The sequence below is a fragment of the Sparus aurata genome, chromosome 22 (genome assembly GCF_900880675.1).
Source record: "Sparus aurata chromosome 22, fSpaAur1.1, whole genome shotgun sequence".
NCBI lineage: Eukaryota > Metazoa > Chordata > Actinopteri > Spariformes > Sparidae > Sparus > Sparus aurata.
In genome coordinates, this window is record NC_044208.1 from 16,008,733 (window position 1) to 16,032,532 (window position 23,800).

Sequence of the window (23,800 nt, forward strand, 5' to 3'; positions counted from 1 at the left end):
TCAAATAAAAACTTATTCAACAATATTCCATAATCCTTATACAATACAATTCAATCAGCCCGTAACCACTTTTAGACAGATTTACTTTACATACATATTAAAATGACAGCAATACAAATTCAGGGGAAGTCTTTCTCATGACAAAAGATAGATGAGATCTATAACGCTTATATATCTTTATTTTCAATAAAGAACTCAAGTCATTGTGACTTGGTCTGATGACTTGCAACTTGACTTGACAGATAACAAACCATCTGAGACTCAACTTGGACTCTGGTTCCATCGTAGAAGTGGCAGGAGCAGTTGGTAGTAGTTAGGGGTTTGCATGGATATCGAAGAGGTCCAGTAATCAGAAGGTTGCCAGTTCAATTCGTAGTGGTAGTTGAAGTTGTAGTAGTAGTTGTGGTGGTAGTTGGAGAAGTAGGAGTAGACTGTAGTAGATAGGGGTAGTAGGGATAGGAGGAGATAGTAGTAGCAGTGGTAGTGGTGGTAGTAACAGTAGTATGAGTAGATGCAGCAGTAGTTGCACCGCTAGTAGCAGCCGTAGCTCAATGGTAGTGGTAGCGGGAATATATAGTAGTAGCAGTAATATATCAGTGGCTCAGAGGTAGAGTCAGTAGTCCTGAAATCAGAGGGTTACAAAATCTGCCTACCAACACCTCTAAAGCTTACTAATCAAACTCTATGACTGTGTAAACAAAATATGAAAATGAGATGAGACGTGTTAATTACAGCGCTTGAGAACTGCTGGTAAGCAGATTTTTGTTTCCTTCGGACAGAGCCAGGCTAGCTGTTTCCCTCTGTTTCCAATGTTCAGGCTAACCATCTCACTCAAGCAGAAACGGGAGCTGTATGTTATCTAGCTTTTATCCAAACCACTGTATCATCAGTCGTATGTTTTGTTGGCGAGCTCAAAAGTTTTTGTGTCTTCTCCCTGCCTGCAGATGTTTGGGTCCATGTCCACAACGTGCTGCTCCCAAAATATTCTCAACAGATGAACGGAGTCAACATCATGAGTGGGCCGATATTCGATGGAGACTACGACGGAAACGTTGATGCACTCAAAGCAATCTCAGGGTAAGTCAGATATTCAGTTTACTGTCATATATGAAAAAGAAAAGCTGCAAGTCCTCATATTGACGAGCTTATAACAGTGAGTTTATGGCTTTTTTGCTTGAAATATAACTAAAAGAATAACCAAATAACTGCAGATCAGATGATAAAATGATTACTCAGCAAACCGTTCCCATGGTGGTCCTTGAAACTAACTCACCAACATGGGTTTGAACTTTTTTTGTGAGGTTCGCCTTCTAAAATGGGTTATAGGGGAAACTAGTAACAGGTCGTGGTCGATATTGAAACTAACAGTGGTTTCACCTTCTCATGAATACTCAGCCTCTAAAAATACCACTCATATGACTTAAACTGCTATAATTGTCTATTCCATTTGTTTTATATCTAGTTAATTCTTGAGAAAGGAAACCGTCCTTCACTCTCAGCTCAGATGCAAGTGTTCAGTCAAAAAGTTTTTGTGCCTTAGCCTTAAACATTTGATGAAAGAGTCGTAGTTGTAGTTCTGAGGAGTAACTGTGTGTTCATGTGGTGTCAATCATCCCCTGTGTTTTTGTTCTGTCAGCACACATCACAAGTTAACATGAGATCCTTTTAGAGCGGAGGCAACAATTTTCTTAAAGCCTGTGATCTCATGTTTCTTCAGGAATGAGGCTCCTATTCCGTCACATTTCTTCATCATCCTGACCAGCTGTGGGAACTCGACCTTCAGCCCTGTTGACTGTGAGGGTCCTCTGCAGGCCAAGTCCTTCATCCTGCCTCACAGACCTGACCACACAGAGAGCTGTGCTGTGAGTTCACACCACCAACTTATCTCCTACTCGTTTCTTCATAACCTGCTGACAGAGCCTACACTGGAAAAAATGACCAAAGCTCTGAATTGTGGATGCATTTTTATAAATGTTTTTCTATTTCTCTTCAGGATGGGTCAGACTTGACGTGGGTGGAGGAGTGGCTGCAGTTTCACTCAGGGCGAGTCCGAGACATCGAGCTCCTGACCGGACTCAGCTTCTACCACGACAGGATATCAGTGGAGGAGACGCTACAGCTCAAGACACATCTACAGTCTGCTTAAAGAGACATTACCTAATGACGTTTTAATGTCCAAAGGAAGCCATATTGGTCTGCACTACAGGCCTCAGTCCACCTGAACACAGTAAAACGACCAAATTAAATTCCATCCAGGGTTTTTTTTTTTTTTTTTCCAGATGTATGATTCCCAAAAAGTGTTTTAGTATAAATCAATGTCTGAGAGCCTTTTATATATATATATATATGTTTGTTTTTGATCATGTTTTTATAAATGAGAGAAAAGTCCGAGGGCATTTCTATTAATGAGACTCTGTAGCGCTGAACCAAAGATGCCGTCACATCTGCTGAGTGGCTCCAAAGTGTTTCCTGACATGAGAAAATTTGGCAGGAAATAAATAAAAAGGGAAAAAGAAACATTATTGATGAAAGGATAATCTATTTATACTACAATTGTTTTTATTGGCAGGAGCACTTTGAGGAACAACAAGACAATCTGGAAATAGTTGTGTCTGCTGCCAAACATCTGGAGCGCTGGCTGCAGCCGCCCGATAAACACCCAACATACGATTTGCTCCTCAAAGAGCCATGTTCAATGTGCCAAATGTTCGCATTGTATGTTCATGGTTGTTATTTTTGTGATTTCTTTAAACAGCACCACTGTTTTCTTTAGTATTTTGTAAATTTCTGGTCTGATTTATGCCATTTTGAGATAATTATTGAATTTTGAGTGTGTGTGCGTGTAAATGTATGTGTACTGTATGCATGGATGGATTATGAGACAAACTTGCCGATGAGCACACATGTAAAACGCCCTCAACCTCCCCTACAGGCTTACAAATATATGTATTTTTACTTGACCTCTATGGAAAATGTCACAAGATGTGAAAGACCCACAACGAAGTGATTAGAAAGAAAGTAAAGTACCTTTTCATTTAGAGAATTATCACAGCTGCCATTTTTAAACTTCTGGTTCACTTCTTTAACTTGATATGGAATCTTCCTAAGCAAAATAATGTATATATTTGCGTCGCTATCTGAAAGACAAAACGACTACAAACACCACGGCTCATTTGTAGCCATTTTGCATCTGTCTGTTGTCTTGTTGCACCTCTGTGGAGTTGTTTTTCCTCTCTCTGTCGTCGTTTAGCATCTTTTGGTAGTCGTATGCATCTCTTCATGTTTGTTTTGTGTCTCTTTGTAGTTTGTCTCACTGTAATAGTTTTGCATGTCTGAGGTTGTTTTGTACCTTTTGCAAGGTCATTTTGCTTCTCTGTCCTTTTTTTGAATCCCACAAAACAGCTTGTTTGAGGTTGTATTAAGTCTTGTTTCATACTTTTTATTCTTGTATTTTGTCTCATGTGCTCGTCTTATGTCACTTTGTTGTCATTTTGTCTCTTTTGTAGTTGTTTTGTGTCCATCAGTTGTCTTTTTGTATCTCTTTGTTGTCATCTGGCAACTCTTTGTCATCATTTTATGTCTTTTTGTTGACACTTTTGTCTCTTTGTAGTCATTTTGTGTCTCTTTGTAGTCTTTTGGCATCTCTTGATGTTCAATTTGTGTTTCTTTGCAGTGGTTTTGCATCTCTTTGTGGTTGTTTTGCTGCTTTTCAAGGTCATTTTACCTCTCAAGCCTTTTCAATCCCTCAAAACAGCTCAATTGTAGTTGTGTTGTATCTCTTGTGGTCGTTTTACACTTTTTAAGGTTGTAATCTTGTCTTCTGAGGTCTCTTTGCATCTTTTTATGATTTGTTGATCCGTTTGTTGTGGTTTTATGTTACTTTGTGTCTCTTTATTCTTTTTATGTGTCTGTAGTTTGCGTCTTTATGACATGGTGTCTTTTGTTTTGCTACCTTTCAAGGTTATTTTGCATTTCCAGGCAGTTTCAATCTCAAAACAGCGTGTTTGGCATTGTATTAGGCCTCAAATTGATGACAAAGTTGTTAAGTCACTTCATGTCACTTTGTATTCATTTTGTCATTTAGCATCTCTTTGTTGTGGTTGTTGTCTTTAATGTTTTTTTTTTATTATCACATCTCTTTATGGTCGTCTAACATATCCTTGTAGTCATGTAGCATCCCTTTGTAGTCGTTTTGCATCTCTAGTGGTCATTTCGCATCTCTTGTGACATTCAGCAGTTCAGCAGAACTCATGGTGCGGCTGTTGCTGTGCTATAGAGGGAAGAGAGGTTGTGTGTGCCGGGTCATCCTTTTCAGTAATCCATCCATGACTGTTTGTGTAAATGTGTTTGTGTGCTGGCTGAAAATAGTTCTGGTATCAGTACAGTGTCTGTTCTGAGTTTTTACTTGTGCTCTGGAAGTTGAGGCTTTAGTGGAGAAGTCCGACAGATTCATCCAGTTCCACTCTGTGCAGTTCTGTCAGAAACGGCTGCAAGGATCAAATCATTTCATCATAAAACAATTCTTCTACACTGGGCGTGAGACTCTTTGTTCCCCACACCTACACCAGGGCTGCACACTTTCTGCACACTGTTACATAACAGAGGAGGGCAAAATGTGAGCTACAGCCTACCCACAGTTGCACTGTCGGCCATCTCTAGATTGCAACAGTATGTGCAAACGCTGAAAGGAAGGAAACCAAGCTCTATATTTTTCTCCTCGGTGTTTAAAACCTGCCACTTCCTCAGGTTGACCACTCTGGCACTGCAGTAAGGTAATATGTTGCAGCTTTATGCTCTGCAGCGACCTAGTTCTCATGTCACAAACCTGAGCTCACTTTCCTTTTGATGTGCTGAGACAAGCTGGATGGTCTCGTTTTCACCAGAGTCAAGATCACAGTTACGATTAAGCAACGAAGAGGTGTGTTGAGTCAATGTTTTGTAACCACATGTTACATTTTGGGGGAAAGTCCACAGTGATTGCAGCTACAAGTCTTATAGAGTCTGTTGATGTACTATAGTGATTTCCTGTTCTCTGTGTACTACAGTGCTGTGTACTTTTCTCCTGAGTTGCACTGGATGCTTGAGATATACTGGACCTTCTGTTGATGTACAAGAAAGCTTCTGTTTCTTAAAGTGAAACTCTCACAATTTGCAACCTAGGTTTTTTTTGTGAATGTATGAGTCAAACCTTCGTGTAAAAGCATAATTACGACAAAAGAGGCACTTTTAAGATTTCCTGGGTTTTCGTTTTCAGTTCAAACTCATTCTAAAAGGGAGTGCTTGGGGCAAATTAGGGATGGCATCAAAATCGCTATTTTTAAAACACTAAGAAGGCTCGACACAACATGACACTTTGCTCGTAGCATCACCAGGGTCTCTACACATGAACACGAGCATTGACAGAGTTTGCTTAAAAGAAAGTTTTTCAGTTTTGGTTAATTGTGTAACACGCTTATTTTTCACTTAAAGGATACATTCACCCACATAGTTGTGCGGTTAGCTCACATCATCAAAGCTGCAGTGTACTAAATATGTCTAAGAGTCCCTGAAAACATCTCTGTGAGTTTCTGTCATTAACAGAAAAGTCTCTGTTACAGATTTTCATATGTTTTCTCCAATTTCTTTCAGCTTCTCTATTGGAAAGTAATTGGAAGTACGTTGATACTTGGCAGCTCATTTGGTAAATGCAAAACAACCTTAAAATGGTTCCAACAGCTACTGCGGTGTAATCCAAGTCTCTGGAAGCCCTGAGATCCCAAATTGATTTGAAAAGACAATATTTGCAATACCTGTGGGGAGATCCTGCACCCCAACAATCTGATCAATGGACAGCCCCAAACCTTTGCAGACTAACCAGGAACATGCCTCAGAGTCTTTGAGTGTGGACATTGGGAATGGGCCTTGGATACAACGGACAAGCTGTGTGGAGCGTTTAAACAAGTCCCCATCTACTTCAGCTGTTCAGCAGAATGCTGTTTTGCTGCGAAGCTTCAGAATTTTTCTGTGGCCCATGAAACACACCTGATGTTCAATCTGCATTCGTTTGAGCAGATAGCAATTTCTGGGTGAACTTAACCTTTAAGTCTTGGGTGGACGTATGCAAAAGCAGGTGTAGGAAGAAGCTGTACAATGAAGATTAAATAAAGCAAGGGAGTTTCCTGGTTATTTTTAACATTCAGAAACATGTTTATTTCAGAATTTTAATTGTAACTAAATAACTGCATGAAGATGAGCTTTTGAAAACCACTTGGAAAACCACTGAGTAAAAAATGTACCCGCATGTCAACACTATGCAGACAAATTCCTGCAAAGTATGATGAGAATCTTCTAGCTCAGACCGGGGTGTGCGTGACCTAGTCGTGTTTCGGAAGAACAGGTCATCCTTTCTAAAATAGAGCACCACAGTTTGTGTGCAAGAGCTTCTGGTATGTGAGTTTGACCGTGAGTCGATGAGTTATTATTTAGAATTTGCTTGTGGTGAGCAGCCACGCTGCCAGGGCTGACTGAAGGTATGCAGTCGCTCTCGTGGGACTTCCAGGAAACTCTGCCCTGGGTGGGAAACATGTCAGAGACCACGTGATCAATTCAGTCTTTCTCACGGCAGCTAGACTCCGTATTTGGGTCCAAGTGCAACCAGTCAGCTGTACTTTACTGTCACTGCCTCTCTGCGGTTGGCTGATAGTTGGCTTCCACCTGCTCTTCTCGGATGTGAACGTAGCCCCCACTAAACCACGGACAGCCTGAATCATTATGGTCCTTTGCATAGTAGAGGCGAGTGTGAAATTAGTGTACTTATGTTGACGTGATGAGGATCATGCACTTTACAGTGAAAAGCCTCTAATCAAACTGTCAAACTGAGAGCTATTAGTCTTCAAATGACCAAATCAAGCATGAAGACACAACCTTCCTCCAGTCACATATTTCTCGCGTTGCCTCATCGATATTTCCAACTTGAGAGAATCCCTTCAGGCGCGGTGCACGTCAGCCGTGGACAGATAACAGCTGTGTCCCTCTGTGAGCAGTGAAGCCTAATTACAGCTGACACTGATTGTTTTCTCCGGCCGCCTGGCAGCTCTGGATAGTAACAAGGACATGCTCTTATCTAAAAAACACAGGCTGGCATCCAGCTCTTCAACATGCCGTTTCCTCTCCTCTCCCCATGCTTCACTTCGTCTTGGTTTTTATTCCAAACAGAGATGTGCTCCTTCTGAAAATGAGACCCTCTTATGAGAGCTCAAAAAAATAGTTGGACATTTTTATTTATTTTTTTTCAGAGGAGAGTCATACCACTGTCATGTTTGTGTGGTGATTAAATATGAAGCTAGGAGAGCAGCATAGCTTAGTATAAAGACTGGAAACAGAGGGAAACTGCTAGCCTGGCTGTGTCCAAATGTAAAAAAATAAATACAAATTCTCTCAGACATCCAGGTGTGTTCAGAAGACAACAAAAGGGGAAATTTAGAGGCAGCGTGATGACCTACAAAGTCATAGGAAAGATATGTTGGGACATCACAGACAGACACAAAGATGAGTCATTGCAAAGCCTCCAAAAGCGTTTCGACTTATCTCACAGCTTCATGAATCTGCCTCATCATATGTAGAACGAAGAGGGAGAACAACTGGAGACAGACAGCAGACAGAACCAGCATTTTCTGGTGAGTCCTGAGGTCAGTCAGAGGCTGAGCTGAAACATCGACAGACCCTCACAGACAGCCAGTGAGCCGGTGTCTAGCCAGCTTACAGCTAACATCTAAACGGTTAATGCAGTAGCTGCTCAGGGTAAACCAAAACCAAGTCTGAGTTGAAATTGTGCAAATTGCGCAAGCTGAACCTTTGCTTTGCATTCTGTCTGGGGACTTAAAATAATGTTGGTTGCATTCAGGTCAACAGAATGTAAAGAATCAACAGTGTTGATGTTATGTCGAAGACGTCTCGTGCTGCAGTGCAGAGATGTCCACTGCAGTTAGCATGCTAACTAGCTAGCCCAAACCCCTTCCTGTCTCCTAATACCAGTTTGAGCCTCGTTGGCTCTGCTCTTCATCTGAAGTTGCAGTGTAGGCAAACTCCTATCAAGAAATGCTTCTGCTTAGCTCCACAGCTAACTGAGCCACTTGCTAACAGCAGCTAGTCATTGCAGCAGAAGATAGCCACAGCTTAGCACACTGAGCAGGAGTGAACGGTTATGCCTTCCTCTATGGTTTTGGGGCTTCCTGTCGAATTCTGGTCATTTCCTTTAAATTACAACTCTAAAGCTAACTGATTCACTCGATTAATCCTGTTTAACTAACACCTGCCAACCCACATTTTGCCTTTTTTTTTATAGATATATTTGTTTTTATGCAAAAAAACCCCAAACAAATTAAATGTTTTTTCTTGAGGTTTAAGGTGCTGGTATTAGGGATCTTGTTACCTTGGACTAGAGCAAGGCTAGCTGTTTCTTTCGGCTTCCTCCCCTGCTGGAGAAACCAGCGTAGACCAACACCAAAACACGACATATCACCAGCAAGACCAGCATATGTTGTGTTTTGGTGCTGGTCTGTGCTGTTTTTTCCAGCAGGTTCTGCTGAGCTAAGCTAATCACTTGGTGGCTGTTGCTGCATATTTACCATACAAACATAGGATGTTTCATCTAACTGTTTGCAAAAAAGCAAATGAGCATATTATTGTCTGTACCTCCACTTTATTCAAAACAGGTTAGAAGTTAAAAAGGTTAGAAGTTAAGCCCCTGGTGGTGACTTTCTTTTTAAAAAATGGACATTTAGCTGACTCAATATAACCAAGTCCACTGACCTGCATGGAAAAAAAGAAAAAAACAGAAAAAAGAAACTAGAACACAGATGCACATCAGCCATCAATAATGCAGGAGTTGGCATTTGGTCTGTTGTGCAGCCCGGCCATCAGTGAAACATCACTGCTCTTCCTGCAGCTGAGGAACCACTTGTGGTTTGCCAGGAGAGAGGTTGAAAAAGCCTTGTAACACTGACATAAGTGCAGATACGAGCGCATGAGTAGTGCGAGTAAAAGCTGAGGGGAAGAAAATCAGGCTGTGTATCTTTAAATATTACCTAAATGTAGCTGAAGTGGGTTTCGGTTTCAGATCGCATCAGATCCTGTATTGCTCCGAGGAGCTCTGAGGTGACTCTGGCTGAGTAACTATCTGCGTCATCAGATAGCAGACTTGTCGTTCTCCAGACATGAATATTAAAAGAGGGTATTTCCGCAGTTGTAGGGGATAATACGCGAACTTAAATCATCCAAGTGGAAACACTACAACTCGCCATATCTGCTCAGGGGGGCTATATCTGGCTCTGACGTGGATGGAGACTCTGTGGAGATCAGAATCAGGAGAAGGAGGATCCTAACAAAATAATCTTTAGTATCTCATTTTTTTAATTTTTTTTTTATTCTTTCAGCTGCTCCTGAGGACTGAGGAGGAGGTCTGAGCCTGTGGCCAGTAAAGGGGGAGGGTTAAAGAGAAGAGGAGGAGGAGGAGACAGGAACAAAAAGAAGAAGCAGAGAGTCAGAGAGGCAGAGACAAAGAGGACCAGTGACGGTTACAGATGATCAGAGACTCTTTCAACATGGATTTGAGTTTGCTTCAAGCTCTGGAGAGAGAACGAGTACTGGAGGTTCTTCGGAGAGACAAACAGCTGCGTATCATCGAAGAAGACAGAATAAGGTGAGTCATTTTAGACCATTTTCATGCATACTTCTGTGAAATACTTGCTCCTGATGCTGAAAGGAGGTGATGCAGCCTGAGCCTTCCTTTGCACGAGACCATCAGCAAACAAGGATAGCAGAAAGCAATCACAATGTCAGAAACAGTCCTACATTTTGTTTTTTGTCAGTTACCAAAAGCTACTTCATTTCTGTGCCTTTTGTGCCGATCAGTGTATTTTATTATCTGGATGTCAAAGTATAAAGTAAGGATGATCAAAACTTTGCAAATCATCACTCTAACCTTGACAGAAGATGTGTTTTGATTAATGAAATAAAAGTGACGGTTAACAATGTGTGTGATTCTTCATCTTCCCCTCAGGAGGATGAAATGTGAGCTCCAGGAGCTGCGAAGAAGGGGCGCGAAGAGCTTCACCCGGCAGTATGGTGAGCGGACCTGCGCCCGCTGCCAGAGGCCGCTGGGAAAGTTCTGGAACCTGGGCGCCGTCTGCCGAGGCTGCAGCCACCGGATCTGCAGCAGGTGTCGCGTGGGAGCAGCGGACTGGAAGTGCACGGTCTGCCACGCCTACAGGTGCCGTGCAGAGCTAAACCACCTGCTTAATGCAACATTTGAGTCAGTGGCGCTCAAATCACTGCACAGAATGACTGTTGGTGTCTGGTTCACTCCGGCTTTTACTCCGTCGGAAACTATAATGAGTCTTGTTTTGCCCCTTTAAACTTTGATTTTGATTTGATTTTAAGCGGCTCTGATCAACATCTTTAAAATAATAAATGACAACGTTAACAATGACTGTGATGAACCTGTGGAGGGCTATCACCTGAAGCTGCTGCTCGGAGCTTTAAAACACGTTTCAGTTCTTCATTCAGCTTTCCAGCCTCCAACTTTATTGTTTTCATTTACAGTAACCCTTCTCAAAGTGTTGCTTTCGTAATTGCAGATAGCTGTTTTCAATTAAAAAAAAAACAAAAACGCTCTAATAACCCATTTTACGCTAACTCTCCACTCCAAACACTGGAGTATGACAACTAGCAGCTTAAGAGCCAATTCAATGATATTAACAGTGATCAAACCCAACTCCAAATGATGGAGCTCCATAACATTAAATGAGTTAGCTAACCAGTTTGCCAGCAGCAACAGGATGATGATGATGATGATGATGATGATGATGCAAAGGCCAGCATCTTCACAGTAACCATTTAACATCAGTCGAACGGTGTCCAACTTTGGTTGCGTTTGAGCACTAAGCATCAATGACATAACCACAATGTCCACCCGTCGAGTGCCTGTAAAGATGCCGGTCAACAGTCTCAGTTTTCCCGGTCTTTGTCTAGCGTACAGTAACTACAGTAGCAGTATCTAAGTGACCTGGATGACTGAGAACCTTCATCAGCATATCATAGCTGTACTAACAACCTCTTCTTTTTCAGTATGAGTACAGCTTACCAACAATGATGTGTCGGTGGAGAGCGATTAATACCAACATTTTTCTACACTGCAACTGACTCTTTGAAACTTACCTCATGTCGTCTGGACACTAGAGTGAGATCTTTAATGTGAAGCTTCGATCAGCTCCTCGAAAAAGTCCTTTTAAATTGAGCTTGTGAGAGAACGAAAATTTAAAAGATCAACACATTCTCAGAAACAGATTTTCAGAAACGTATCAGCGGCTTCTCTCAAATGTGAAATGTCTAAATCTAAAGTTAAAAAAGTTAAATGCATACATCGGTGTCGATATTTGTGTAATCGGGCTCATCACGGTGCTTCTCTTGCTCACAGGGAGGTGAAGATCAGGTCTGGGGAGTGGTTCCTGGAGCAGAGGGCGCGGAAATTTCCACTTGCCACAGGTTTGTTGACAAGATTCAGACAGCAGGTGTTCACAGTTGATTTATTTTTAATTTCACTGTCACGATTAATTATTAAGACTCCCTTGATATCATCCGGTTCAGCTACATCGAGTCATAAAATATGGATGATCCGAGCTGTTTTTTTTTTTGTTTTTTTTAAGCCGTGAAAGTATTGTCAGAAGAGAAGATTTTACCGTGTGAGTCTGTCCGTCTTGGATCAATGAGGACGTTTAAAATATGTCTTGTGTTTTATGAATCTTTACATAATTGATAACTGTGACAGATTTGGCCCTACAAGAGAGTGAAATGATTTTCAGACTGTTTAAACAGTCAGAGGGAAGTCCTATTCAGTGTCACTGGAATGATATAACTTGTCCTGTCATGCTGATCTCCACCCGTCTCTTTGACAGTATGCAAACATTCAGCTTTCACGCTTGTGGTGCCGTCTGTCAATCATGATATTCATCATCTTTACAGACAAATACGAGACAGTCGGGGAGAAGCTATTAAAGAACTACAACGTGCTGAGGTACGAGAAATTTTTACGTGTTTTCTTTTTGTGAATGAAATACTTCAGGAACAAAGCAGAGACGTGACATGCTTCTTCTTACGTTTCTAACAGTCATATATCAGTCGTACCGCCCACTCCTCCGCCCTGCATGGATCAGTTCCTGAGCAGATCAGGGGTAACATGCCGTCCCATTTCCAGCATTATTTCACAGCTTAAGTGTAAAATATAAAAAACTGAGCGCCAAATGAATGTTGTGTTTCCATCTGCAGGATATGAAAAGCTCAAAACCTTTCACCAAATCTGTGGAGGATCTGATGGTTTACTTCACCAGTCATATTAAAAGTAAGTTCACTTCTCAAGCACCATCAAATCAGTTTCGTATTTACTTAACAACACAAAATGCAGCACATGAGCATCTTCGGTGGAAAGATGTTGCTGCAGATTGAGAATTCGAAGTATGACTTCCTCTGGATGCTATCATGGTAATCAGATGATATAGTGCAGCGATGACCACAAAGGAAATACAGCTGAGGTAGTGCGATGTCCTACACACGTCTCTTATGTCATCATCCTGACTGCATCAGCAGAAGTTGCACAGGATGATGAGAAAAGATAGCAGCACTGCAAAATCCCCTTTGAATCTTAGTGAGAAGAACAAGGTTAACAAGAAGATCTGACTTTAACTTAAAAAGTCGTTTGGTATCAAAGTGCCCAACTTCTCTTTTTCGGTTGCAGAGATTTCCACTTCTCAGAACGACCTGCGGGGAGATCTGCTGAGTGTCGAAAACAGCCGGAGAGTGTCCCGCTTCAACTACTCCACCCAGAAGAGCCTGTCAGACACCGACATCAACAAATCTAGCACTGTGAGTCCGCTGCAGAACTTCATACATACAGTACAGTAACAGGAGCCAGTGAGAGCCTCAGAGATGCCAAAAAACCCCCAAATGTCTTTCTTAAACTCAGCCAAAATCACCTGCCTGATTCATTCAAGTGTCTTGAAGTAATGTAAGATCTTTACTGACCCCTACTGGTGACAAGAAGGAATAACTGTGAGTCTGCGAAAGCACAGTGAAGAGCTGGTCCTCCTCCTTTTTTCCAGCTTGTCAAAGGCCCCAGTCTCCCAAACCTGTTCAAGAAAAGCAAAGACAGCGACCTTGAAGGCTCCTCCACCGGGGCAGAGGAAGAAACTTCTTTCGGTTCTGAGTACTCTGGAGGAAAGAGAGTAAGTAGAAGCAGATGATAACAGGAAGAAAAAAAACAAGTAACATCCTGTGATGATTTTAATCATTTCAGCCTTTTTTTGCATGTTCTGTACTCTTATTAATATCAGCATCATAAACTGGGAAGCTACAGCCTGTATTTTACCTCCTCAGGGCAGCAACAGCAGCATCAGCACAGACTGCGGCCTCTTCGAGGGCGTCAGCGTGGCTGGAGAGCTGGAGCTGGCTCTGGCCTACAACACCAACACCTCCTGTCTGGAGATCACAGTCGGCGCCTGCAGAAATCTCACCTATGGAGATCTCAAGAAGAAGAAGTGTCACCCGTAAGTATAATAAATATCTGCATCAGTAACACCTCGTTTTTTCCTGACGGACCTCAGCATCCTGTATTTGTCGTTTCTTCGTGCAGATATGTTAAACTCTACGTGCTGCCGGAAAAGAACAAAATGAAGACATCACTCAAGAAAAACACGACTGATCCGGTTTATAACGAGGTTTTAAAGGTAAAAAGAAAAATGAAAAATGTTGTCACAGTTAGTTTGGTGTCGTATCATGCTATTTAAATAAGCCTCTTTGCCCGGTTTATGACAGTATCGCATAGAGCGCCAGCAGCTGTTTGGAAAGAGACTGCAGGCCTCCGTGTGGCATTCAGGAACCCTGACAAGGAAGGCGTTCCTCGGAGAGGTCCTCATCCCACTGGACGGCTGGAGGTTTGAGGACAAGGCCTCCCAGTGCTTCAACTGGTACCCACTTTGTGCAAAGGTAAGGAAGCAGAGAACGATTCAGATATCCAACTGGGATGTTATTTAGATGAGGAGAAAAGGAATAAAGGTTCTGTTGACTACTGACACCCAAAGTGCTCAGTGTGGAAGGAAAAGTTAGTCATGTAGTTGTGTGAGGGATGTCTTCATTTAGAGGCTTTGTGTGAATTTATTTCCTTATTCTTTGTTATATTTTCTGTGTCAATCAGGCTGAGGGTCCAGAGGGAAGCGCTGTGGAGCAGGACGGAGGAGAACTGCTGTTCGGGGTCAAGTTCAGCTCCTACAAGCAGGGTGAGCTCCTGCAGCTCAGCTCCCTTAAGGAAAAACACCCGCGTCTGTCTGTTCGCCAAATCATTTAATATAAATTTATAGTGATGACTATTTAATAACAACATATCTGCACTTTCATCTGATAAAACATCTACTGGTCTCCTTAAATATAAAAAATTGTCGGTACGCACAAAAACACTACATAATGTCTGATCATGCAGCCTTGTGGTTAACTTGCTTTTTTTTTTTTTTTTTACTTATTTGTGTTTTTTCTAATGAGTTTTGACCCGTAGACTCTCAAACCACACGGAGCATCTTATCTCTTAATTTAATAAATAAAGTATCAATATCACCAAAGCCTATTTTCTTATGTCTTTTTCAGAAGGTTTGGGCTGGGTGTTGTGGGACTGAGACAATTTATAGTTTGCAAATAAAACTCGAGTGAACTTGAGTTGTACCAACAATTTTACATGATTTATAAAAACAATAAGTGGTCACTCCAATAAGAATTCAACAGCTCATAAAACTTGTTAGCTAATAAAAAAAAGGTAATTATAAGTCAGGTTTTAGCTGTACGTACATGACGTATAACAGCTTGTTTACCTCCCACATCATTATAGTAGAATATAATGCATCTTCGGGTGTGGTCATCATATGGTTTATTGTGCTACACATGTGCTACATGTGACAACCAACAATTCAAGAGTAGGCGTACAACACTCAGCTTCAGCTTTACAATGATAAATAAAGGTTGACATTTAAAGAGCTACTTTACAAGACACAAATAAAACACACCACGTTCCACAGCCAGCAGGTCTCGGTTCTTTTATTACAGCACTAGGGGTCAGAAGAATCTCTCTTTTGGACCCTTCAGTGACAGTCCTGCTCCTCACAGAGGCTAACACTGTGCCGTATGGCAATGATCGACTAGCTGTCCTTATCAAAGGTGCCAAACACCTTCCCATTAATGCAAACACTGGTCAGAACACCTGCGTCAAAGGTGTGAGTGTAAATACGCCTCATTGTGGCCCTGCGTGTCTCTTTGTGTGTGTGTTTCAGTGTCTGCAGGCCTGCGAGGTGTGTTATGTGTGTTCTGGTGTGTGTTGTGAATGGATTAAAGACTGCAAGTGTTTAATTGGCATGAGGGTGTGTTTATGTAGCTGTTTGTGTATTGTGTTTAGGTGTCTGACTCGGCAAGCATGCAGACAGCTCATCCAGCAGAAGACGCCTATTTCCGAGGGTGAGACCGGGTGAGACCGGGACGGCTCTCTGAACCTGGAGATGTGGGACTGAACCTCTTCCTGTCTCTCTGAAGGACCCCTGGGGCTCAAACAGACCCTGGTAACAGCAGAGATGTCTGTAATCACGTCTTACATAGCTTATTCTCTGGTAACCTCATCTATGTCACATTAATAAGTGTGTAACCTATAAGTAAGCAGACTTTAAGGCCTTTTTTAATTGACTACTCATGTAATTGTCAACAAAAGCTCCTCCTATTGATTATTTGTATCAGTAAATGACTGATTAACAAAAATATTGTTTGTCATGAAATTACTTTTTGATTATAAGCTTGAAATGTACTGTATTTATTTGATTGTATTACTATTGTTATATTTATTAATAAAATATTTATTTATAAACAGACATGAGATTTGAGCTCCATGACATGCTGCTGAAAGCTCTGGGAGAGATCTAATAAGTGAGTAGTGAGTTATGGATCAGGGTAAAAACCTGCATGAACTGTTTTTGTCCACTAATCTCAGTCTTGTCCACTCAGCTGTATACACGACACTGACATGTTAACATACCACAGGTTAGCATAACAACTGTGTTAGCTAACAGTTGCCTATTTACACATCGACTCACACAGAGAAACATTAGCATTGTGTGTATGTCTATCTGACGAATGCAAGTCCAATACTCTCTCTCTTTTACCTTCATTTTTGGTCTCCACCAATTCTTTACTCACTGTTAAATGCTCACCGGTGTTTACTAGCTGGACCCTAACTACGCCTCTTAGCTGAAAAAACCCAAACCTCAACCACCTTAAAAGAGATGAGCTGAGAGAGTCAACCAAATTATTAAAGTTGAAAGTCAACAAGACAGAAATATTAGGCCCTTTAGGCCTTTAATTGGTGTTAAAAACATAATGTTGTCACTTACCTGTATTATGAATTGCAAGGTATCTGAATGAATGTGTCAAAGAAGGATGTTACAATAAAATCTGCAGTGTTCGAGGCATAGCCCTATACATTTCTATAGATAAAGAAAGCCACGCATTCGGTTTGCTCCATTGGACTTTATTTCAGAAAAGCTTTGTATTGTAATGAAAGGGGGGAACACATCATTTTTATACTTGAAAAAAATGTCTTTTAAATTGACAAACATCAGATGTGTGGTTCATGGCACAATTTAAACGGGATCAGGAAAGTATTTGTCTCCCCATTTACAAACATACAAAGTTTTTCTCATATAACGCCCATACAGGAAGGGGCCCTCCTTATAGCATGCGCACTAGAGACTTCCGCCAAATGAGCCGTATAACTTCTGGATTTGCGCCCTGCTAACTTGAACAGAATTAAAATTATTTTATTTTGCGGCTTCTTTCACCTTCTCGTATTTACTTTACTGGACCTAACAGTTCAAGTAATTGCAGTCCAACGATTAATTTCAAGGGAATTGTGACGCTAAAAAAAGATGATATGCTCAGAATGGTCAGCAGAGTCAGCAGAGGACGTTTCAGAATGGTTAGTGTGTCTGAATATGTTACTTAGTTTGTTGGTATGTGTTGTTACAGTTACTACCATGTAGCTAATGGCTAACAGCTAGTGAAAGCTGTGTTTGTCTCCAACACAGTCTCCAAACTCTTGGACATTGTTCGCATCGTCTCTGTCTCCAGTCTGCACATTTCCAGACTTTTTACTGTGACAACCAAGCTCCATCGTAATATTATTATTATTATTTATTTATTTGGTCTTATTATGGCTTTATTGACAGTACAGCTGAAGAGGATGACAGGAAACAGGGTGAGAGAGAGGGGGAGTGACACGCAGCAAAGGGACCCAGGCCGGGAGTCGAACCGGGGTCCGCTGCAGAGCCTCAGAACATGGGATGCCCAACTTAGCTAAATGGCGCCCCGATCGTAATATTATTAACATTAAATTTGCCTCAAACGCCATTGCATAGCGGACCGAAGCAGAGCTAACTAGTTAGCCAATTTCAAGCTGACTTCATACTCGTAGGCAACTGTAAATACCATCATAACGTGGCGACACTTACCTGTGGCTCGAGTGCAGTTGCTGGGCCCCATATGTTGGGACTGATCCTTTTACGAGGGTCAGTGTCGAGGCGAAGCCAGCTTTGTACTGACCCTCGTTACTGAAGCAGTCCGACATTAAGTGGTTGGCACACACATACAAGCTAACGCGAAACGCAGCCACTGTCTCTTCTGTTGTTCTGTAGCTGGGACAGAATATAGGCACCGATGGTGATTTTTACAACCAACAACAGAGCAATTTGTGTGTCTAGCTCTGAGCGAAGACATTGCGAAACACTGCTAGCTTACCACTGGACACACCGAACACACCTCGGGGATGTACACCCCCCCTCTCTGATATCTCCTATCATCGCGCAGAGGAGGCCGGCCTATGACAATGACTCCTTTGGTTACGTAACAAAAGGAGATGAATCTGAACCGCCTGTCGGAGCGCCGTTTTACCAGTGGGTGGGCTGCAGAGACCATGCAGGACTCGTTTGCTTTCCTCATTCTGGCAGGCTCAGAGAGGACCAGCTTATATATGTAGAGACCAGAGAAAATGTGTTTTTCATAATATGAGACCTTAAAGTTTTTATATGTGACATAAGGAGACATTGAATGAAGCTGATAGCTAGATCTGGTTCAGTTGCTTATAACAGTTCATTGTATTTTATATTATTCATATGATTATGGAGCGCGACTAGTAAATTGTCAAATAAAATGGATCAAAAAGTAGGCTACAAAATTTGCTTCTGAATTGCAGTGAAGTATAAGTATGGGGGAGTAGAAAATGGGAGTCCTCAACTGAAATGCAAGTACCTGAAAAGTGTACTCAAGTACAGACCTTGAGGAAACAATAAACAATTTACTAAGCTTCTATACAGCTTCTAACTGTAAAATAAGTGGGGTTAAAGTGTCCTACCAATTTGGTTTTAAGCTAAAGCTACTCAGCACTTTTCACCCATCTGTCAAATTAAATTTCCTCCTCAAAGCGATGTTCTGTCAGAGGACTCATGCAGTCAAACATCCATGCAAATGAAATTACTGGACAAGACACTGGGATGATATTTCTCACAAATGAAATTTGGAGTCACACACGCCCGTCAGAGGAAGTGGTTTGAGTTATTTTGGACTGAGAGCAAGCTGTCCAGGCTGTTTCCTCGTGTACAATGAAGCCTTTCTAGTCTCTGTGTGAGCAGCGTGTGAAAGACATGCTCAGTCTCTGGTTTCACTATGCCATGAAGAAGACGAAAAAAAGAAAGAAAAAAAAAACGTTCCTGTGGAAGGAGCGGTGATGTCACTAACCTGGAATTCTCAGTCAACCCTGTCTTCTCCACGGTCACCATGGCAACCTGTGTTGCATGCCCAATAAGCGGAGTGACGTTGGCGCACCCATTCTAGCCAACGTCAACATCAGAACATGACGACATTCAACACCTGACAGACTCGGTACTGTAATGATACATGTTGAAATGATTCATTGATGCAGCATGTACAAAGCACATGATTGTATTTAGTGAACTGGCTCATATGTTGGTGAAGGTATGTATTCAACTGAATCACAAACATAAACACAAAATCCCTTTTATCAAATTTACTTCATAGCCATAAGTATGTGGACACCCAAACATTACAACCATATGTGATTGTGGAGTATCCTACTCAACAGTATACAGCCATGCTAGCGCCTCTGAGTCTTTAATTTGGTGCACTGGTGCTTTGAGCTAAATGCTAACACTAGCATGTTGACAGTACTAACGGGCTCAAGTTAGTGTTGGCAAATCCAACATTTTTTTTTCTTAAAGAAAGTGGCAAGTGGCCTGACTTGTACATTCCTGATGTCTGACCTGTAAAGGTTGTAATTATCTTTTTTAAAAGTGACATTTTTTCCTATTTTATTCGTTTTCACAATTGAAAGGGACACATTAGAAGTACAACTGAATAGGTCTGGTTTAGTGCGTTACCATTCTTATATTCGCTACTGTAATTAACAGTACAGCTAAAGCTGAGGCTATTAAACAAACCAAAATTTTGAACATATAGTGTCTCTAAATGAAAAGTTTATGGAAGATGACTGAATACATGTACCACATTTTACTGCAATACATACAATAGCTTGTAGTGCCACGTCTCAGGTCATCACCAAAATCCACAAGGTCCAACTTGTTAGAGCCATGACTGTGCCAACTTATATGCCAACTGAGTATGTTCAGAAAATTCATAGGTTAATTAAAAACTTTTATTTGTTCGTGGCACTAGAGAAAAGGTCGGGATATCACCAGTCATTAGGGAGATTCAACTGGCAATCATTAAAGTCTTTCTGGGCAAAATGGGACCGAAGTGGTGGACCAACAGACCTGCATTGCCATCCCTCAGGCCAAGTCACTAGCACGGCTAAAGATACTGAATAAGACCAAACCTACCCTTTGCAGGAACTAAAGGGGCTGAACCCAGATTATAAAGTCATCCTTTGTAGTCAACAAAAGTATGTGAACAGGAATATTCACACATCTGATCATACAATGTACAAAGTAAACACACGTTGTGTAATCATAGATTTTTCTTTATTGCCAATATGTTGAACACCTCATTATAAAATCCTGCTCATATACAAAGGCCAGCAGAGCTGTGTTTCCATTACAGTGTCAGCAGATGCTACTCTAGTCCAAGTCCATAGAGAGGAGAGTGAGATGTTGTTGTGTTATACTGTTTGAGTCAGTCCATCTTGACCAAGCTAGAAAATAAAAACTCATAAAGTTCACCTCAACCCTCATTTTATCCTCAGTGGAGGTCTAACACTAAGAAAAGTAACATCCACATTTTCAGACTATGCACCTTGGCTAAGAAGTGTGGACCAACTGTCTGGGCCTGAGCCCTGCAGAGGGACAGCCAGAGAGGAAGGCCACTTAGGAGGGTAAAAGCATGCAAACACATGCTCAACTCTCACCCAACAATGACATGACACAGAACAGAGAAATAAAATATATTAAACCTAAGTGTCCCAGTTGACACAGTGCTCCAAGGGTAAAGACATTCCTCAGCAGGCTGTGAACTGCACGGCAAAAAAACTAATCCAAAGTACCTAAAAAGAGCAATCTCTTTAACTGATTTAATGGCATGCAACTGGATATTTCCTACAGTAAAAAATAATAATTTACAATTAAATCTCTTTAATTTAGTGATCTAAAGTAAAACGTATTGGAACATAAGACGGCAATTATTTTGGTCAATATAAAACCTTTAAAACATTAAATGTTTTCTTCATTAGTAGATAGCAAAAATATACAAACCAAGATGAAATACCCTTTTTAATGTCCCATATACAGTATAAATATCAAACTAGGCATGATTTGAACTACTGTATAGCAATATTTAACATGTATGGAAGTGTTCAAATATAATGGAAAACAAAAACAAACATACATTTTCCTGCTTATACTGTTTTCCCCTTTCTGAGTGGTCGCTATGAACGACAAACTGTCCTCGTCTTCCTACACAACAAATGACAAACATCAAAAAGAAGCGAGGTTTTGATTACATATGTGCACATCATGAAATAATATTAAAATTTTTGCTAGTCCCCTTACTTCATCTCACCTCCGGATAAAAACAATAATGATTTGGTCTGAGTTGATCAAATTACACACATTCAAATACACAAAAAAGATCTGAAACACTAAGAAGAGAGGTTTTGGCACTAAGTTTTCTTCGAAGGATTTGCAAGCCCTGCATACTGCAAGACAAACTCACAACAGGAGTGTGTCTCTGAGTGATGCTTCTGCTGTGCTTGTACTGCTCCAGTTAAGTCTGCAACTGATGTGTGTTTTACATGAGTTTGTGTGTGTCGATGTGTGTCAGCCAAAGAGCGACATGTAGTGACCAATCAGAAAGGGCGAGAGGCTGAGGGCCGAAGGCTTTTTATAAGGCCTCAAACTCGTCGATCCTCTGCTTGGTGTTGCCCTGTCGGATCTGTCGCAGGGTCTTGTATTTGTCTCGGCCGGCCCGGATGTTCTCACTGTGAAGGAGGTCGTTCTGGGTGTTCTTGGACTCGTCACGTGCCTGAGCCAGCTCTGAGGTCAAGGCCTGAAGGCAGAGAAGGAGAGGAGGCATGAGATACACTACACTTAGTTTAGGGTGTGAAAGGAAAGCAGACCGACCTGGCAGAAGTTTACGATACTTGTACATTTTGTTCAGTGAGAATATCTTCACAGATGAACAGCACTTCTGTGATTTTCAAAGCATAAATTAAATCACTAGAAGTAAAAAGCTAACTTTAGACTATAAACTATAAACTCCCAATCACATTGTGGTCGCATGACTTAAACATCACAACCAGTAAGTCTCTTACTACATAGTTACTATACATGTTTTCTGTGAAATGATCAATCTACATGTTGTAAAGTTAGAGTTTGAATAGTGTTAGAGTGAGTAGATGATTCTGTGTTTACTGTGATGATGTTTAATGTCCCTGACAACCTCTGTAGTCTCATTTAGCCTCTTTATAATTGAATTGTGAAACATTTAATGATGTATTTTATGTCATAGAACAAAACATGTAAATATCTTACGTTATTTCAGGCATTTAACGGACAGCCAGTTAAAAAGAAACCTCAGACTTTGAAACAGATGTGCAAAAATGCTGAATGATTTACAGGGATTAGGACTACAAACTACACCACTCTATTATCATTAAGTTTAAATCCAAACTATTGCGAAATAAGTGCTTCTGCTTTTTGCTTTGACAGCAAATCGTCCACCATCATCTTGTCAGTCAGCTGTCCTTACTCTCATCACATTACACCGTTTCTGTGACTCCTGCTGCTCAGCAGTTACACAGAGTAGCATCCGTCGTTCAACAGAGTATTGATTTTTAAATAAGCACGATGTAGCTGGGGGCATCGGGAAATAATGGTCATCAGTGTATGCCCCACCGTGTTTTCTCTTTTAACAGTTTGCCAGTAAAAACTGAATGAAGCATATGGTTTACACTTTAACTATCCCCTGTTAACCTCCTCTTCACCGATTGTACAGCAAAAACTCTGTGTTTATTTCCTGTTACTATTCATTCCTCACTGGGGATATAAAACAGGTCATTGGTAATTAGTTTCTGACCTCTTTGTAACACCAGAAAAGATAAACACGTACAGTAATGGTTTATTAATGTGAGCAAATTCATCTCTTAACCAACCTACAAGTGTGAAAAAGAATGCAGCTAAACATTAAGAGACATTTCTAATATCTAATTTAAATGCATCTGCATGGTGAACATGATTGACTGTTCGAGGTGTTAATTTTCTGTTCTCACCTTCAGCTGATTCTGAACGCGTTCGTTCTTCTCAGCCTCGGTGAGGCGATCCTCCTCGTTGCGGTGGTCGTTGATGCCTTCAATCTGCAGGTCGGCGCTGTGCGTGCTGGTGTTCTCCTCGCTGTCACTGTTGTCATCCATGTTGTCGTACATGGGGGGAGGTGGAGGGAGCACGGGCAGGGGCAGGGGCGTCATCACCGTGTTCAGCTCCTCCTTGGTTTTGATCAGATCGTCCTGGGCCTCCATGGCCTGGTGAGAACAGAGATGTCAGTAACAGAAGTCAGTTTGCTTTGTTTCGTCTCTGAATTCAGCTACAAAATCTGATTTCTTCCTCACTGTCCCACTGTTTTAGGTGTAAAATCCACAACAGACAGATTCACAACCTTGTTTATTGGACAGGTGAGAGAAACTGTCTAAAAAAATCTATTTCTCTGTATGAGTCTTCTGTATCCTGTACATTGCGGTTAAAGCCCTCACCTTGAGCTGCCATGTGCTGGCCTCCTCCTCCTTGCGTCTCTTGGCTTCCTCCAGCGCAGCAATCTTGGCTGTGTGCTCTGCTAGCTCTGCAGCCTAATCAAAACAGGAGAAACACTTATTTAATAATAATAATAATAATAATAATAATAATAATAATAATACATTTAATTTATATAATGCCTTTCAGGGTACCCAAGAACACTTAACGAAGTGGAACAAACAAAACAAAGACTAAATGGAGCGCCTGTCAAAGTGGCGGTTTGGACAAACTCATAAAGGGAGGCGCAGTTTTTTCACTGAATACAATTGTTGTTATATTAATTGTTTAGTTTGCATTCAAATTTAGTGCAGATCTCAAGGAATGTGCAACAAAACTCTACATTATATTGTGACCACTTCCTGACAGCTAAAAACTCAAATATTCATATGCAAAATGTAACTCTAATGTTACTGTACAAATTAATCACTGCTCAAGGA

At 41.2% G+C, this 23,800-nt stretch overlaps 3 protein-coding genes across 4 annotated transcripts in view; 2 read left to right on the plus strand and 1 right to left on the minus strand.

Moving 5' to 3' along the window:
* Positions 1-4,535, plus strand: part of enpp1 (ectonucleotide pyrophosphatase/phosphodiesterase 1) — a 37,265-nt gene extending 32,730 nt beyond the window's left edge. The window contains exons 21-23 of the mRNA XM_030405802.1: positions 945-1,077; positions 1,718-1,862; positions 1,994-4,535. Coding sequence (XP_030261662.1) covers positions 945-1,077; positions 1,718-1,862; positions 1,994-2,146 — 431 coding nt within the window. The 3' untranslated portion in view covers positions 2,147-4,535. The remainder of the gene's footprint in view (positions 1-944; positions 1,078-1,717; positions 1,863-1,993) is intronic.
* Positions 4,536-9,454: 4,919 nt separating this feature from the next.
* On the plus strand, positions 9,455-15,883 carry sytl3 (synaptotagmin-like 3). Of its 2 annotated transcripts, XM_030405805.1 has the most exons (13): positions 9,455-9,679; positions 10,040-10,249; positions 11,456-11,523; positions 12,001-12,052; positions 12,146-12,209; positions 12,304-12,376; positions 12,770-12,897; positions 13,134-13,256; positions 13,408-13,577; positions 13,664-13,757; positions 13,846-14,016; positions 14,225-14,306; positions 15,467-15,883. In XM_030405805.1, the coding sequence occupies exons 1-13, from the start codon at positions 9,561-9,563 to the stop codon at positions 15,472-15,474; spliced, it is 1,362 nt and encodes a 453-aa protein (XP_030261665.1). In that variant the 5' UTR covers positions 9,455-9,560; the 3' UTR covers positions 15,475-15,883. The 2 variants fall into 2 exon arrangements, with proteins under 2 accessions (XP_030261665.1, XP_030261663.1); XM_030405803.1 differs by lacking the exon at positions 15,467-15,883 and having other exon boundaries at positions 14,225-14,642.
* Positions 15,884-20,088: 4,205 nt separating this feature from the next.
* ezrb (ezrin b) overlaps positions 20,089-23,800 on the minus strand; it is a 38,723-nt gene continuing 35,011 nt past the window's right edge. Inside the window, exons 12-14 of the mRNA XM_030405858.1 lie at positions 23,324-23,416; positions 22,847-23,095; positions 20,089-21,624 (exon numbers count right to left, since the gene is read on the minus strand). Coding sequence (XP_030261718.1) covers positions 21,460-21,624; positions 22,847-23,095; positions 23,324-23,416 — 507 coding nt within the window. The 3' untranslated portion in view covers positions 20,089-21,459. The remainder of the gene's footprint in view (positions 21,625-22,846; positions 23,096-23,323; positions 23,417-23,800) is intronic.